This window comes from Manis javanica, chromosome 17, assembly GCF_040802235.1.
Source record: "Manis javanica isolate MJ-LG chromosome 17, MJ_LKY, whole genome shotgun sequence".
In the NCBI taxonomy this organism is placed as follows: domain Eukaryota; kingdom Metazoa; phylum Chordata; class Mammalia; order Pholidota; family Manidae; genus Manis; species Manis javanica.
Window position 1 is genome coordinate 52,996,062 of NC_133172.1, and position 17,232 is coordinate 53,013,293.

General features: G+C 48.8%; 1 protein-coding gene across 7 annotated transcripts in view; it reads left to right on the forward strand.

Moving 5' to 3' along the window:
- The first annotated feature begins 7,430 nt into the window (after nucleotides 1-7,430).
- PDPR (pyruvate dehydrogenase phosphatase regulatory subunit) overlaps nucleotides 7,431-17,232 on the forward strand; it is a 47,825-nt gene continuing 38,023 nt past the window's right edge. For 2 of the 7 annotated variants that reach the window (XR_012126764.1, XM_073226181.1), the window contains exons 1-3: nucleotides 7,432-7,613; nucleotides 13,152-13,413; nucleotides 14,562-14,695. Coding sequence is in view for 3 of the 7 variants with exons in the window: in XM_073226181.1 (XP_073082282.1) it covers nucleotides 13,190-13,413; nucleotides 14,562-14,695 (358 nt within the window). In the remaining 4 variants the exon portion in view is untranslated. Of the gene's footprint in view, nucleotides 7,614-8,367; nucleotides 8,497-13,151; nucleotides 13,414-14,561; nucleotides 14,696-17,232 lie in introns of all 7 variants that reach the window. The other 5 variants (XM_037025257.2, XM_037025258.2, XM_073226183.1 and 2 more) reach the window with 4 other exon arrangements.

Sequence of the window (17,232 nt, forward strand, 5' to 3'; positions counted from 1 at the left end):
ATGTCCTCCGGGTCACCCACAGCTTCCACTCCCAGGCCCAGGCCCAGCGGAGGCTGGGGCCTCAGCCAGCTTTGTGCCCTGAGGGTGGGCAGGAACTGGGCAAGACCCTGGGTGAGGGAGTTCTTCCCTTTCTTGAGAAGCTCATTCCAGCTCCCAGTCATGAATTAAACATAGGCAGGTGGTAACCACACACCAGACAGGTGCCACAGGTGGGTGAGGGCCCTGGTCTGGTGGGTTTGTAGGTAGTAGGTTGGGGCTGCACCTGCAAGAGGAAAAGGGTGTCTTATGTGGTCTTGGCAATGTGGGGAGCTGGGCCCCAGCCCTTTCGCCACCATCCCCCCCCCCACGTGACTATAGGCCAGAAGAGGGCGAGGCAAGGGGGAGCACGTGATGCCTTGGCTGCGTTGAGTCCTGCTGGGAACAAGTCTGGCTCTGGACAAACAGGCAGTGTAGCAGGAGGGCACACGCTACCACTATGCTCTGGGCCTGGCCGCGGCCTGCACAATCCCACCTGGCTGAGTTGGAACAGACCTACACCATGGCCAGTATGTCTGTTATTAAGCCATTCCAAAGGATAGGTTTGCAAACCAACTACTTCCTCCTTCTGGAGTTTGTGTGACCCTTGACCCTTGGGTCAGCACCCTCTCAGAGCCAGGTGTCAGCTCCCTGGAAACTGCTGAGATGCAAATGTGGTTGGCTTTTTGGGGGAAAAACACTGGTGGGGGCATGGATATCCTCATGGGTACTGGGGAGTGGGGGCAGGGCCAGGCACAAGGACCACATGCCACCTGGGGTTGCATGTCTCCCCTGCAAACCCAGGGCCTCAGGAGTTTCTTCTCTCTCAAGCGGATGGCCAGACAGCCTCAAATTCACCCTGTCTGGATCCCAGCAGTGCTTAAGAATAGCAACCTTTTTCTAAAGAGCTTACAAAGTAACTTCACATATGTGCGCTCATTTAATTGTTGCAAACACCCTGTGAGGTAGCAGACACGGCGGCCGTGTCACAGATGAGGAAGCTGGGCTTCGTGCATCTAAGGGACTTTCCCCAGGTCAGCCGATGAGCACGGGTTGCATCTCTGGCCTCCTGCTCCCAGACACTGGTGCAGATACACTCTAAATCACGTCCTGGCCCCTTGACTTCAATTCCCCAAGCCCTGCTCTGTGCCAGTTAACAAAAGGCCCAATTCCTGCTCCCAGGCTTTGAAAATAAATGGCTAGTTCTCCTGTGCAGCACAGTGCCATGCACTTAGGACAGAAGGGAGGAAATATATTTTGGAGCCTTCAGGGGACCAACTTTTGAGAGGCCCTGGCTCACTGCAAGAAGCCAGGGCAAGGCCAGATTCAGGAGCCCGATGCAGAGGAGGTGGGCAGATGAAACGCCAGAAGGCCTAGGTCCTAGCCAGGTGCTCTGTGTGACCCTGGCATTGTCCCTCCTACCCCTGGGCTTCATTGTCCACTGGTGTAAAGCAGGGATGACCTCCTCTGCTGGGGTCCCTCGTTAGGGCATTGCCCCTTGGTTTACGTGGTGTTTCCTCCTGGTCCAGACTTTTACGGGAGCCTGTTGAGTGGTTGGGGTGGGTTTTCAGAATGTGCACCCCCTTTCTTGCAAGCTGAATTTCCCCAGTAAGCAACTGCTATTCTGATTTTTATCGCTATAGATCAGTTTTATTGTTCTGAATAGCGTATAAACCGATTCACAGAATATGCACACTTTGAGGCCTGGATTCCTTTGTTACACATAATGTCTGTGAGATAAACCCATGTTGGCGCCTGTATCAGTAGGTGGTTTTTGTTGTCTTGTTTTTCAGTTTCTGGCAGTATTTCATTGTATTTTCATTTTTCTAATGATGGACATTTGGATTGTTAGAAGCCTTTGTTTATTCTGATTAAAGCTGCTATGAACATGATTGTATGATCTTAAAGTTTCTTTCAATAAGCTTCTAGGAAAGAAAGAAAAGACGAAATTACCCAAATCAGGATTCAGGATGGAAAGGGGGAAATCAACACAACTGATACAGCAGAAATCAAAAAGGTTTTTAGGGAATATTTATGTGTCCCAACTTTGTGTCAAGAAAATAGACAATGTAAGTAAAATGGACAAATTACCAAAATTAACACAAGAAGAAAGGAAATCTGATTGACCTATCATAATAAAAGGAATTGGATGAGTGATTAAAGATCTACCCACCAAAAGAAAAGCTAAGGTGTAAATGCTTCACTGGTGAATTCTGTCAAATATTTAAGGAAGGAATAACACCAAACATACACACACATTTTCAGAAAACAGAAGCAGAGAAAGCTTAAAGGACTTACAGGTAGTCCAAAAGGAACTCTTACAACTTAAAAACGAGAAGACAACCAACCAATTAAAAGTTGATTGGCAAGAGATGTTAATAGACATTTCTTAAAAGAGGTTTATAAATGGAGTAAAAGTACATTAAAAGATGCTAAACGTCTTAAGTCACTAAGGAAATTAAAATTGAGACCACAAGGACATACCACTGCATACCCAGAAGAATAGCTATAGTCCAAAAAACTGCTAATACAGTTTTAGTGAGACGGAATGAAACTGGAACCTGCATACATTGCTAGTGGCAATGTAAAATTTTACAGCCTCTTAAATACATTCTTACCATAAAACCCAAAAATTCTACTTGTACTGATCTGCTTTAGAGGAACAGATAAACATGTCCACACAGAGATTATATGAACTGCACACTATTGCTTCTGCTCACATTTTCAAAAAGTCACATGGGAGGCTGAAGCCAAATGACAGCTGTGGGTAGAGAAATACAGTCCAGCCCTTTCACGCACTGCCAGGTCACATGGCGGAGGGCACGAGAGATTGAAAGCTGTGTCTAACCTACCGCAGCTAGTCGAGCTCCTAACTGTTGCCTTCTTTGCTCTTTTCTACCAATGTCTTCCGTGGTTGGGTCCCCCAGCCTCAAATGTCCTTCTGGCCACCTGTCCCTGTGGTGAAGGGCAAAGATTGCTGGACTCAGATGTAGAACCTTGGCTCCATTTCTGGGTCTTCCCGTTACACGTGTGATCTTGGAAAAGTCATGTTCCATCTGAGGCTATGTTACCTGCCAAAACTTACCTCGTAAGATTGTCATAAAGATTAAATGGGATGATGTATAAGACCACTTTGTCCTGTAAGGCACAGTCTTTAAGAACCTACTGAAGTGCTCCCTCATCCACAAAGCTTTCGACAACTACCATTTCTCCTCCAGAACCTTCAATAGCAGCACCCTGGGGTTTCTAGACACAAGCGAAGCTCCTGGCAAGCTCTTCCGAAGTGCTGACCCCGTCCTTTAGCCTTGTTGATTCCAGTTCACCACAGGATGTTGGGTTAGATTTCCCCAGAGGAGTCTAAGGCGCCCTGGCTCGTCTCTGTCACATTACTTAGTGCTTGCTCGAAGAGTTCACTATTTCACATGGGGCAGACGTAGACTCGAGTCATCAGTTATATGATCTGCACCCTGAGAATGTTCTTCTCTCAGCCTCAAATTCCTCGCAGGCAAAGCAGGGATCCTCTCATCTCTTTTACGTTTCGGGGACGTTTCAATGAGATGACACAGAGAGGCACTTGTACTGTGCCCGGCCCAGCAGCTAGTCTTACTGTTACTCTGCCTTACATGGTTTCTGCAAAATTGCTCCAGGACACTGAGCAAAGTACCGAGTCCAAAGCAGATGTTTCGCTGCGTGAAATGCACAGTGATTGTGGATGGAAGTTGGTGTAGTGAGCACCGGCTGCTTCCCTCAGGTGCCATCTCCAATCTCCTCACAGCCTGAGCTCACACGCCCTGTTGTCTGCACGTGGGTAGTACGTGGTGACACAGCAAGGGCCAGCTACTGACTCTGAAGTCAATTTAAGGTAGGGTGATGAACCTAGGGACAGGGATGCTGACTTCAGGAGGAGGAATGGAGGCTGGCTCTCCAGCATGGAGGATAACATAAGTGCCTGTACCTGCTCTACCTCAGTGCCCCAGTTCTTCGTTACACCTTGGTAACATGGGTAGAAGTGGCTGTACGGACAGTTTATCCTTTGTGATGCAGATACATATGCCGAGTTACTGCAAATGAGTGACATTTTCACAAGTGAACTCAGCAAGAGTAAGTAAAATGTTTATATTCATTTACAAATGTAGCAACCTGAAAAGAAAATCTGAATTGAAATCTGGCTTGATAGAAGTACAGGGCACAAGGTTAATCGATTGCTCAAGCAGGGCAGAAATGTTGGGCCCCCTGCACGCCTACAGGCACCTGGGCTCTTGAGAAAAGGCTCGGTTTCCTAGAGAGAGCTCAAGCGCCAAAGAGTGCGGGCGATGGCGTCGCCATACATCCCACGAGCAGACCAGACAGGAATGCGTTGCCTGTGCTGCTAGGAATCCCTTCCCCGAAACCAGCTGCAGAAGCTTCCCTCCCACCCGCTCTGGATCTGGGGAAGGGAGGCTAGTGCTGGATGGGACCCTCAGATGTAAATGAAGTCACTTCTTTTGTCCTGCTGTCTGCACCCCACCCGTGGCATTCCGGACTGAAGGCACAGGATCTGGCCAGGAGAAGGTGCTCCCAGTTCCAGGACTTGGTGTGTGAGGTGTATTTTCCACAGACACACACACACACACACACACACACACACACACACACACACAATAATAAAATTATACACAGCAGTAATAGTAGTGTGACTCCATTTGGGTTCCCAGACACACACACACACACACACACACACACACACACACACACACACAAAATAATAAAATTATACACAGCAGTAATAGTAGTGTGACTCCATTTGGGTTCCCAGACTCAATTCCAATGTGTGTTAAGTATGTGGGAGGGGGTCTTCCCATACAAGACACCAAGCAATTCTTGAACAGCAGGGTGTTTAAGAATGCAACTAAATTCTGATGCTATCTGAGTGGAGACAGCGCCAGATTCCCCAGGGTAAGGGCTCTGTCCTACAAGACTGCCCTCCAGCCCCTACTACAGATGCGGGACGCTCCTACGCGTCACCTGTGCTTCCGTCCTACCGGCTACAGATTGGAGGTTCCCACGACCTCCCCCTTAGGTTCAATTAGTTTGATAGAGTGGCTCACAGAACTTAGGAAAACACTTATTTTTACCAGTTTAATAAGAGACACCATAAAGGATACGAGTAAACAGCCACATGAAGGGATACATAGGACATAGGGCAAGGTCCCAAGTAAAGGAGCTCCTGTCCTTGTGGAGCTTGGGGCCTGGCTCAGTGGCACGTGGAGATGTTCTGGCTCCCCAAGCACAGAAACTCTCTGTGCCTAAGAGGCAGGACCCGACAAGGCAGAGAGAGCTGTAAGCTCTTATCAGGGATTTTGTGAGGGCGTCACTGCATAGTCAAGATTGACTTAAATCATCAGCCATTGGCTGATTCAACCTCTGGCCCTAGCCTTGGGTGGGTTCCAAGTGTCTCTCTCATTAACATGACAAAACACCCATTTCACCTTTAAGATTCTGCAGTGTTTTCAGGAACTGTGCATGGCCAAATAAACCTGGGAAATAATGTGTTTGGTCATCTGAATGACCACATATATATTTCTTAGGACTCAGTTTATCACAATGTGCAAAGGAAATCCTGGCATAGATCTTCTGAAATAGATGCTAAATTAACCTCCCCACCTCTTGTAATTTCTGTCCTTGAGAGACAGAAAAAGAAGAAGCCCAGGAAGATCTGCAAAGGATAAAAGTAAATACTTCTAAGTACATCAGAAAAATGCTCCATGAAGAAATGTGTAATTCCCCATAGGATGCTCTGCTCTGTGAAATCATGTATCCTACAAGGAACCACTCTGACATCTAATGAAAGAGAGAAGCCGGAAACATAAAAACAGGCCATCCTCTTGATAAACAGTGCGTGGATGGTAATGAGAGCATACAAATTTCAAGCAAGACCCAACACTTGACAATGAAAGGGGCATTAAGACCTGCATGTTAAAGTAGAGGCCAAAAATGGTGCCAGTTGAGGGAAACAGGGAGAACCTCTGCAGCTTGCTCACTACTTACTGCATGTAAATAGAATGTCATTAAAGTATTCAGTAGCACTTCATTCCACCCACCATTTCCTACCACAGCTGGGTTTCTTCCAAGGTCATCGGCCTGGTAATGGCATGAGCCAGAATGCTCACCAAGAAAACTTGGGAAGGTTTTCTCCCCAGATTGCCACATCTGGGAATCAACCAAGTCTTCCCCAAGAACATTCCTCTATTAGTCTGTTCCCTAATCTCTGTTGGGCAGGGCAGTGACCCCAAGCTTTAAGCCCTTAGCTAAAATAATAACGCAGAAGTACTTACCAGAATTGATCCAGTACTTACTTAGCACAGAAGCCCAGGATGCCTTGAGCTCTCAGGTATTGGAGCAACAGGAGGCAGAGTTTCTGTTCTCAGGCGACCAGACCTCAGGTTGTTGGCTGTCATGGTGACACAGGAGTCCCTGGGGCTTGATTGCCACTCCCCAAGGGCAGAAGCCCATCCTTTCTCCTGCACTGTTGAATCCTATTAGCCAGCACTGTGCCTGGCCACCAGAGGCCATCAATAAAGCGACATTGGCGCTTGTGGTGAGAGGCCTGAATCCAAAGGATGGAACTGGAGAGTGGCCCAACGTGCCGTGGCACCTATACCATTAGTACACCATTCATTCAAAGAAGTATTTACTGGTCGATGTCCCCAACACTGTTCTAACTGCTGAGAATATAGCCGAGCCTAAGATTTATGTTCGGTGGAGAGAGGACAAGGCTTGCAACTAGTCAACACACGTACTTTATTTAGCTGGTGATGAGTCCTACAAAGGAGAGAAAACAGGGCGATGTGATAGCAAAGGAGGGGTGGGCGGAGGGGTTTCTCAAGATGATGGAATGAGTAATTCCATTTCCTCTGGCCCAGGTGGCTAGGAAGGTGCAGACGAAGATGTGGCCAGGAACTCAGGTCCTCTAATCCTGCCTCCGAGGTCGGGCCAGGCCCTAGCCGACCGGATTTCAGATACGCTCTGCTACAGCCTCGCCCAGGAGACCCGAGCGACTTCGAAGAAACCAAGCGACACTCAGTCGGATCTTTTCCCATCGTCGACTAGAGGCTTTGAGCGGCGGACCCACTCCGGGACGAACTGGGAACGCGCCTCGTGGGTGCAGGGAACCCCCGGCTGCCCGACTGCAGCGGGGCCTGCCGCCTGTCGCGGACGTTCGGCTGCACTTGCAGAAATCTACGGGGCTCGAGGCCCGAGTTATCAGGCAGCCCGTTTAACGACGCTCCCAGCCCGCAGCCACCTTACTCCCGTCCTAGTGGCCCTGGGGGCGTGGCTTCGCAAGCCCCAAACAAGCCCCACGTGTCGGGGGCGTGGACCTCACCGTGCGCGTGCGCGCCTGAGGTCACGCGCCGGCGGACCCGTTTTGGGGTTGGCGGGTGGGGCGGCCGTAAAGCGCGGAAGGTCGCGGTCTCCGCCTTCCCCGGAACTTCTTCCTCCCTCCGTCCCGCCCCCGCCCCATGTCCTGTCCCCGCCTTCCGGGACCCGGCGAGTGTTGTGGCTGCTGGGCCGCTGTCGCCGGGCTGTTGCTGAGCGCGGAGCCCGTTGGGGCCCGTGAGGTAAGGGACACCCCGGGGCCGTTATGGCCTCCCCGTCAGCGCGGCCCCGGGCGCTCCCAGCGTGGCCCGTGTCCGCTGTGGTCTCCCTCAGTGGTGGTCCCGGTCGTCCCTCGTCCCCTGTCGCTTCAGCCAGGTCCTCTCGGGAGAGGCCCCGCCGGCCCAGGCGGCAAGAGGGTGCGCCTCAGCGCCCTCGGCCTCTCTGCGGCTGCGTTCCGTCCGGCCGGGGCGGTAGGGGCCTCGGGGGCCCGCTCCCGGCTGTTCCCGTGCCTGCGCACCGTCTCTTCCCGGCGTGTCCGGTGCTCAGCTCGGAATCCCGGACCGGCCGGGTGTCCTCGCCTCTGGCTCCCTCCTCGGGCTTGCGCACCCTGCCCTCTCTGCGGGTGGAATTGTTTTCCCGCCTTGCACCGTGCGGTGCGCGTGTGCTTTACTAACTAGTAAGACTGCCGTGAAGTCAGGCCAGTGAGCTGTCTTAACGTTTGGCCATTGGGGACTGATGTGAGTGACACTCGGATTTGATTTAGGAATCTTCAAGACCTTTGTAACCATGCACGTCAGCATGAGGCACGGGGTTGCGAGGGGAGCGCGGCAGCCGGGCCGCAGGGCACACTTTTCCAGTGCTGGGGATTTGTGTTATTTTCTTAAACTTTCCGGGTCACCTGGTAGCACTTGTTGGAAAAATAAGAGCACCCTGTGCCAGCACGATCAGAATCTCCAAACATGGAGCCTGGGAATGTGTCTTTGTTTTTTATCCCAGGTGGCTCTCATGCTGAGGCCGATGTGATCAATGTTGTTCCTCCATCGAGCAGCCCGTTTGTACACAGCGCTGTGACCATGTGGAGTAACGACTCTGGGGGAGATGGAGCTGGCCTCTTGCTCTAGTGCTGTAAGCATTTCTGAGCATAACCACCCCTAGTGCTGAAGTTGTTTAGCAGAAATTATTCTTTCTGGCACACTATTTTACAGTCATTTTATTTAAAATATATATAATTTACTTTAAACCAGGTTATGTGTTTTATTTTATGACTTGGACACCTTCACCTTCTCTACCAGCTTTACCTCCTTTGCTGTCAAGCCTTTGCTTCAGTTTTGCTGCCAGACCTACTTGAATAGACTCTGGTCTTCTTTTCATTCATTGTTGCATCCACTTTAGCACCCCCAACCCCAGCCCCCTTTTTTTTCTTTTGCTGTCACCACCCCACTGACTCTGTAGAAGGTCATGATGAACACAAGGTCAAAAATGCATTTCCTGGTTCTTGTTTCCCTGGGCTTTAACATAGCCAATTCCATGTTGAAACTCATCTGTTACTCTGTTTTCTGCCATGGTTTGCAATTCCCTTCCTGCTAGGAGATGTGCCTTGTGTTTCTGAACTCATAGCTACCCACCTCTTCTTTAGTCATCTGAAAATTTAAAGGTTGCACGGAGTAATGATTAAGTGCAGACTCTTGTGCCGCACTGGCAGGGTTTGGTTCATGGCTCTGCCGCTCACAGGTATTGTAGGATCTTGGGTGAGTTACTTCATTTCTCTGTCCCCCACTTCCTCAGGTGTAGAATAGAAATTTCAATATCTACCTTATAGAACTGTGAGGAGTAAATCAGTTGTGTACATAAAGCAGTGTCTGGCACCCTGTAACTACCTAAAAAATACTATCTTTTTCTGCTTTTAAATTCCTTTAGGTTTCATAGCTATCTCCTCAAATCTGGGGGCCTCACCCTGAGATCTCAGAGTCATCATTGAATTGTACCCATCTCCTTTGTTCTCTGTTCTCCGTCCTTTTCACTTGTACTTCCTAGGGGCCTAGGCTGAGTGCTTGGAAAACCACCATCATGTTATAATAGGTCCCAGCTCTCAGAGAACTCCATTTTAATAGGGCTAAAAGCTGCCACTCATGGAGTGCTTCTTAGGTGTCAGTTGTCATGTTTTTCCTGCATTGTCTGATTTAGTTTTTGTGGCGACCAGGTGAGGTAGGCATTCCTGGCCCATGTTAGACAAGGAGCCCAAAGCACAGAGATTGACTAACTCTCAATGCTAATGAGAGGTGGGGAAGATCCTCAGACCCACATCTGCCTACCTCTGAAGCCTGTGTTCTCTACTGGGTGATTGACACAGACTGTCCCACACATGGTGAGCTCTGTGCTGCAGGAGTTGCAGAGCACTGTGGAGGGCAGAGAAGGGTCACCTAGCAGGTATGAGGGGAGAGGGGGTCCAATCAGATCATCAGTAAGCTGAGAGCTCAGGGGTTGTCTTTATTGTGGGGTGGGGTGGGGGGTGGCAGGAACCCTGCTGGTTAGAAGGAGCAGTAAGCAGGCATCCTGGAGGTGAAAGAGAGTTTGTGCTGACATGTTTGTGGAATTACAGGTAGTTCAGTCTGGTTTGTTACAGGCGGGAGCAGAGAGGAGAGAAATGAGACTGGAGATAAGAAATGAGCCAGATAGGGAAGGATATAACACTTCCTATTAAGGAGTTTGCTCTTTCCTGAAGGCCTCAGAAAGTCACTGAGGGTTTTCAGTAGGGCTGTGAGACAGGATTTTCATGTTAGAAGACTCACTAAGGTACTATGGAAGAATTGTGGGGTGTGGGAGAATGATGTGCCGATTAGAGCCTGGCAGCCCCGTCAGGAGCTTCTGCCGTGGTCTCAGTAAGAGAGGAAGGCAGCCTGTACTCAACTATTGGCCACGGAAACAGAGAGAAGCAGACCCATCTAAAGGAAACGTAGAATGTGGACTGTCGGGCCTCCATGATTGGCTGGATAGAGGAGATGAGAGAAGGCAGGAACCCAATGTGTAATGTCCCTGTGGGACACAGAAAATGGAGATTTGGAAATTGAGGAAGATGGGTGCCCCTTTTGGATGTGCTCAGGGTGCCCTGTGGGAATCCAAGCAGAGGCAGCTGTTCTTCAGCTAGGTGTGCTCGGAGTTGCTGTGGGGTAGGCTGTCAGTCGTAGAAGAAAATGAAATAGCCCTGGAGGGCAGTGGGCCAGGAAGAGAAGCTGGTCTCAGAGCCCTGAGGACATCAGCACAGAAGGCATGGGCAGAGGAGAGAAGCCCCCAGAGACCAGGGGGCGGCAGAATAACACGAGGCAAGCGTGTGTGAGGAGAGCTCAGCAGGACTTGCTGCTGTGGAGTGGCCCAGTGACAGGGAGCCGGAGTGTCCTTGGAAATGAGCAGCATTAGCATTCTTGGTGAGAGCAATGTCCCTGGCGTGGCTGGACAGAAGCCCAACCATTTCTGGTTCAGGACTAAGTAGGCAGGGGAAACGGGAAAACAGATGATACAAAGCAACCCTTCTCATATATCACTTGCCAAGTGAAGGAGGCAGGTTGTGCAATGCGTAGTAAGAGTCCATTTTTGCTTAACCCACTGGCAGCCTGTGCAGTCAGTCCCTAAGGTGTAAGAAGAGGACTTCAGGCAGGTGGTGGCAAACAAGTGGCTATCAGGGCAGCACACCACTGCTCCCAAAGGGGAAGAGTCTGGGGAAATACTATAACACTGGTCTTAGTCATCTTTGTGTGGTAGGAAAACTTAATTTCCTCCTGGTTTTGAGTTTTCATCAAGACTGTAATTTTATAGTTTGGAATTTTACAATAAAAACTTGTTAATTGAAGAAAGTTGGGGAGCCTTGTTTCATATCTTAAATCTGTTGGAGGGACCACAAAGTGGCCAAAAGGATGAGGCCCAGTGGGATGGATTTCTCTTGGGACACAGTCTGGGCCTGCACTGGGCTCAGTTCTGAGAGTCCTCGCTGATGGATGGGCGGCGATACTTGACCTTAGCTGGTTTGGGCTGCCTGTGGAGCCGGCTGGGTTCTGAGGCTGACAGGGGAGGTGGTGGTGGGTGTACTGGTTCACCATGTGCCACCCGATGTCTACTTGTCCACCACCCTCTCTTCTTAGGTGATCATCTTTGCAGATTTCCTGACTTCAGTGATTGCATGGCCTGCAGCAGGTCTGCCTGCATTTTCTTGAAATGTGAACAGTGCTCTGTTTTGCAATTCGATGAATTTCGTTAGAACCCTGCCTTTGTTGTAGTCAGCCTGCAGTGACTGATTATTGTATATTGGACCAAGTCAGACCAAGTGTCTGGAGTCTTCCATGGTCTGGCTCCACCATACTTCAGTTCCCACTCCCCAGCCTCCTAGAGACCGAGGGCTCCAAGCACCTCCATGTCATCTGGATGACCCCGACTGTCATCCACAAACACACGTGGCCAGACTGTGACTTTATCATATGTGCTTCCTGTCTCTCCAAATCTTACCCTTCCAGGGCTCAGCTTAAGTCCTACTTTCTCTGTGACCTCTTCCCTGATGGCCCTATTCTGTCCTCTTTTCCTTCTCTGACTTCAGGCATTTATGGTCTTGTAGAAATGTGTGCTTGTATTTACAGCCTGTGACTCGTGTATAAGCGTAAGCCTGCCGTAGCATCATCCTCTGCTTTGGGGAAGGGACATGGGGCAGCCTCTCCGCCATGTCACCCATGGAAACAGGAGGCACAACATCCTTGGCTGAGACTTGGCTCCCATCCTGCTTTTCTTTTCCAGGACCTTGTTCTTGGTATTGGCCTCTCCTTCCTCATCCATCTCTTCCCCTTGGACTGGGTCATTCCCGCCAGCAAGGAGGTGCTCTCAATAGCTCTTGGCTTTATAAACAAAGAAGTAACCCTGCCCTACCCACATTCTTCTTTCCCTTCTGTCCTGTTTTTCTGCTCCCGTCAGAGAAAAGGTAACGGAGCTGTCCCCAGGCCTTCGTCTTGCTCACTCTCCGGTTTGCTGCAGTCTGTATTTCCTTCCTGCCACTCCCCTGAGAGTGCTCTCCCCGAGGCCACCAAGGACTTCTGTGTTGTGGAACTCCAGTGCACACCTGGCTGCCTGCTCCACCGTCAGCACCTGCTACAGTTAACCACTTCTTGAGCCCCTTTCCTCTCTTGGCTCCTGTGACCCTTCTGCCTGGGTTTCCTTCTGCCTATTGATCACTCCGTCTCTGTCTCCTCAGCCCCTTTCTTGTCTGGGCACCTGTGAGCGTGCCACAGCATTTGGCTCTCTCTCCGGCCTATTTTTTCTCTTTCCCATCGGTATATGCTGGGGAGCCTCAGCGTTCTTCTTCTTCTTTAAGTTGCTCGGGCTTTAAATGTTGTATATGCTCCTGACTCCCAAACCTCTGCCCCAAGTTTCAGACTTGGCTCTCTGGCTGCTGCTTGGCATTTACACATGGGTGCCCAATGGGTATCTCATACTTCACACCTCAGAGTGGGATGTGATCATGTAGGTGTGTGCACACGCCCACAGGCTCCCTCCCACTCACTCTCCTGCCCTGCCTCCCCCCTCCTCCAAGTCCTGCACACTGTGGCACCAAGGAACTTAGGCATCATCATCCTTGGCCACCACTGCTGTCTGTGCAGGTAGGAAACTGTGGAGCTCACTGTGCACTGAATGAACAATGCTGGTTCTTTGCTGCATCCTTTTCTCAGTAATCCTAAGCATTGAATATAATGGAATGAAACATGTTTGGTTTCTCTGTCTAATTTGAATTCTTGGGCTGTCCTTAGCTGAGTGAGAGCACATCTCCTGGGTGCTGACGGACGTGATGTTTCACTGGTTGCTGTCGGTGGTCCGAAGACAAAGAACTGGCCGAGGATGGCAGAAGTGGTCCTCAGCAACAAGTTGTGTGTCAGCTGCCAAGGCGCATTCTCTCGCCCTGCCTGCCCAGGCACGAGTGGTCATCTGTGGTGGCGGCATCATGGGCACATCTGTGGCCTATCACCTGTCCAAGATGGGCTGGAAGGACATTGTCCTTCTGGAGCAGGGCAGGTAAGGATCAGACTGGATGTGGCTTGGGGCTGCACTGCACTCACTGGGCGGGTTCCAACTTTCCCTTTTTTTTGCTAACTAGTCCCACAAATAGCTGATCTCAGTTGTCACCAAGTGGCATGTGGAAGGATCACAGACAGGTGAGACCTCCTTCCTGTGCTTGGTTTTATGATTCCTAATACTCATGTTTTCTGGTTTTTGGAGAGGTGTCCAATTTCCAACACACCAAGTACCTAAAGGGTAGATTTTATTTCAGGCTCACAGCATATCTTGTTCTCTTTTCTATTATCACACAGCAACAGGAATCCTGTAGCTTGAGAGCTTCCTCCCTGAGCTGAAATGGAAATTGCTACCTTCTGCCTTCTATCTGTTCATTTTGCATCTAATTAACATACTACACAGCTGTAGGCCCATGGAACCACTGCACAAATGGAAGATCATCCCACGTTCCCCTGACCTCACACCCAGTGTTCCCTGTGTTAACATCTTAAGTTGGGATTGCTGTTTCAATTGGTGGGCCAATGTGAATACATTCTTACTAACTAAAGCTCATACTTTGCTGGAATATTTTCATTTCCCCTTAATGTCCTTCCCTGTCTAGGTTTTTTATGTTCCATTGTCTACCACAGAATGGACATTTAAAAAATGTGTTTATTTCTGAATAGGCAATACATGTACACAATTCAGAACTGAAAACTGTAAAAGAGGGCACAAGAAAACCTTCCCTCCAATCTCTGACCTCCAGCTGCAAGTTTCCTGGCTGGAGGCAATTTAAGTTCCTTGTGTATCATTCCAGAGACTTCCTACATATGTGAGCAAATAAGTATTAGTTGGTGTGTTAGTGGCATTCCTTTATTTCTTCTCCTTTTTTATCCAAATGGTAACATACCCAAAACACCATCACCTTGTTTTTTTTCTATAGGAGAGTTCTATATTGCTATATAAAAACTTTCTCAATCCTTTTCTATGGCTGTATAGTCTCCCATTGTGTAGGCAAACCCCATAATGTTCAATCCATCTCATGTTGGTGAACATTTAGGTTGTTTCCATCTTTTGACATTATGAACAGTGCTGTAATGAGGACTTTGAACTTGTTGCATTCTCAGATATGTGAGTCCACCTAATAGCATTTTGGGTCCGTCCCACAGGCTGGCTGCTGGCTCCACGAGGTTCTGTGCTGGCATCCTGAGCACTGCCAGGCACTTGAGCATCGAGCAGAAGATGGCAGACTATTCAAACAAACTCTACCATCAGTTAGAGCAAGAAACAGGGATCCAAACAGGTAGGCAGGTGACCTACCACTTGCTAATATGCTCTCCCCCAGTCTTTTTTCCCTCAGTATTGTGTTGATCGCATGCCACATTTCCCTGGTGAGCTGGTAAGGAAACTTGAGTTTCAGTGTGGGCTCTGCCACTAGTCAGGGTATTTACTGCCTTGTGAAGGTCACATAGCTTGTCGAGCTGTCGTCAGTTCCCCTATCAATTAAGGGGATGAGTCAATATCCCAGATCCTTTTCAGATCCTGTAATTCTTATGATATGAAATTTCCTGGACCATTTCCTCTGTATTTCACCCATTGTAATATAGTAAGTGACATTTGGCTCCTAAGTAAAGAGAAGGAGGAAGCACTTAAGATTAGGTGCTTGACACAGATGACAAGTAGTGACTCTGTGGCACCTTACTACACTGATGGACAGTGACTGCAATGAGGTATGGGGGGGACTTGATAATATGGGTGATTGTAGTAACCATATTGTTTTTCATGTGAAACCTCCGTAAGAGTGTATATCAGTGATACCTTAATATAAAAAAAATGAAGATGAGGTTATGGATTAAAGATGGCGGCCTGAGAGGTGAGACAGAGGCTTCCTCCTAAAACCACATATAATATGAAAATATAATTAATACAACTAATCCTGAAAGAGCACAGGAAAAGGACTGCGCCAGACTGCATACACCTGGAGAAAAGAGCAGACCTCACGGAACAGGGTAACGTACCAAAGCTGTCGCATGGCAAGACCCAAGCCCTTCCCCTACCCCAGCTCACCGGCAGGAGGAAGACAAATGGAGCAGGGAGGGAGTGGAGGCCTGGGACTTGTGAATACCTAACTCTGGATCTGCTCTGGGAGCACAAACTTACATTTCATGGTGCTTTCATGATACACTCGTGATTAGAGGATTGGAAAGCTAAGACAGGCAGAATTCCTGGAGAGACTGAGATTCCAGCTGCTTGTGGAAAGCAGGGATCCATATCTGGCTGCTCTGGGACAAAAGAAAAGTGAGCAGTCTGAGAGACTTCATAACAAGGAAGCCCTTAGAAAGAGGGCTGCAAAAGGGGCAAGGATTGCACAGAGCTTACTGCTCAGGAGACAGAACAGATAGACACAATTGCATGGATGCAGTCTGGCTAGCAGGTTGGGAGCTTTCACGATTTCCAGGTGCTCCAGCTCCCTGGCTGGCTACACAGCTCCAAGGACACCCTCTGTGATAGGCAGCCTACTGCACCTTTCTCCCGGCTAGCCCCACCTGGCTCCCAAACTGGCAAACCCTACCCTGGCATTAGGCCAGCCAGAGGGAAGATCTGTCTACAGCAACTACAAACGCAAAGCATAGAGGCTTATACCTGTGTGCTTGGGCCACTGGTTCAGCAATGGAGGCAGGCATAGCAGCCAGAAAGCAGGAAACAGCTCTTTCCTTCCCCCCAGGCACCAATACGACTCCCCTGGGACCACCAACATTGCTTCAGGGGCTGAGCAGCTCCAGAGAGTAGAGCTTCTGGACACGAGAGGGCGCCATATACAAATATGAAACGCCAAAGGAATCTGGTTCAGAGTAAAATTAATGTAACTCCTGAGAAAGATGACATGGACCTCATGACTCTTCCTGAGAGGGTTTCAAAATAAAAATGATTAACGTGCTCATGGAGGTATGGAAAGATATTCAAGAACTCAGGAATGAATTCCAGTCAGAGATCCAATTGTTGAAGAGCACAATGGAGGGTATTAAAAGCAGATTAGATATGGTGGAGGAGACAATAAATGAAATAGAAACTAGAGAAGAGGAATACAAAGAAGCTGAGGCACAGAGAGAAAAAAGGATCTCTAAGATTGAAAGAATATTGAGAGAACTGTGTGACGAATCCAGATGGAACAATATTCGCATTATAGGGGTACCAGAAGAAGAAGAAGAGAGAGAAAGGGATAGAAAGTGTCTTTGAGGAGGTAATTGCTGAAAACGTCCCCAATCTGGGGAAGGAGATAGTCTCTCAGGCCATGGAGATCCACAGATATCCCAACACAAGGGACCCAAGGAAGACAACACCAAGACATATAGTAATTAAAACGGCAAAGATCAAGGATAAGGACAGACTACTAAAAGCAGCCAGAGAGAGAAATAAGATCACATACAAAGGAAAACCCATCAGGCTAACATCGGACTTCTCAACAGAAACCTTACAGGCCAGAAGAGAGTGGCATAATATATTTGATGCAATGAAGCAGAAGGGCCTGGAACCAAGATTACTTTATCCGGCAAGATTATCATTTAAATTTGAAGGAAGGATTAAACAAATTCCAGATAAGCAAAAGATGAGGGAATTTACCTCCACAAATCATCTCTCCAGTCTATTTTGGAGGGACTGCTGTAGATGGAAGTGTTCCTAAGGTTTAATAGCTGTCACCAGAGGTAATAAAACCACAGTGAAGAAAGTAGAACAGTTAATTACTAAGCACATGCAAAATTAAATTAACTATCCCCAAAGTAAATCAAGGGATAGAGAAAGAGTACAGAATAGGGTATCTAATATATAAAGAATGAAGGA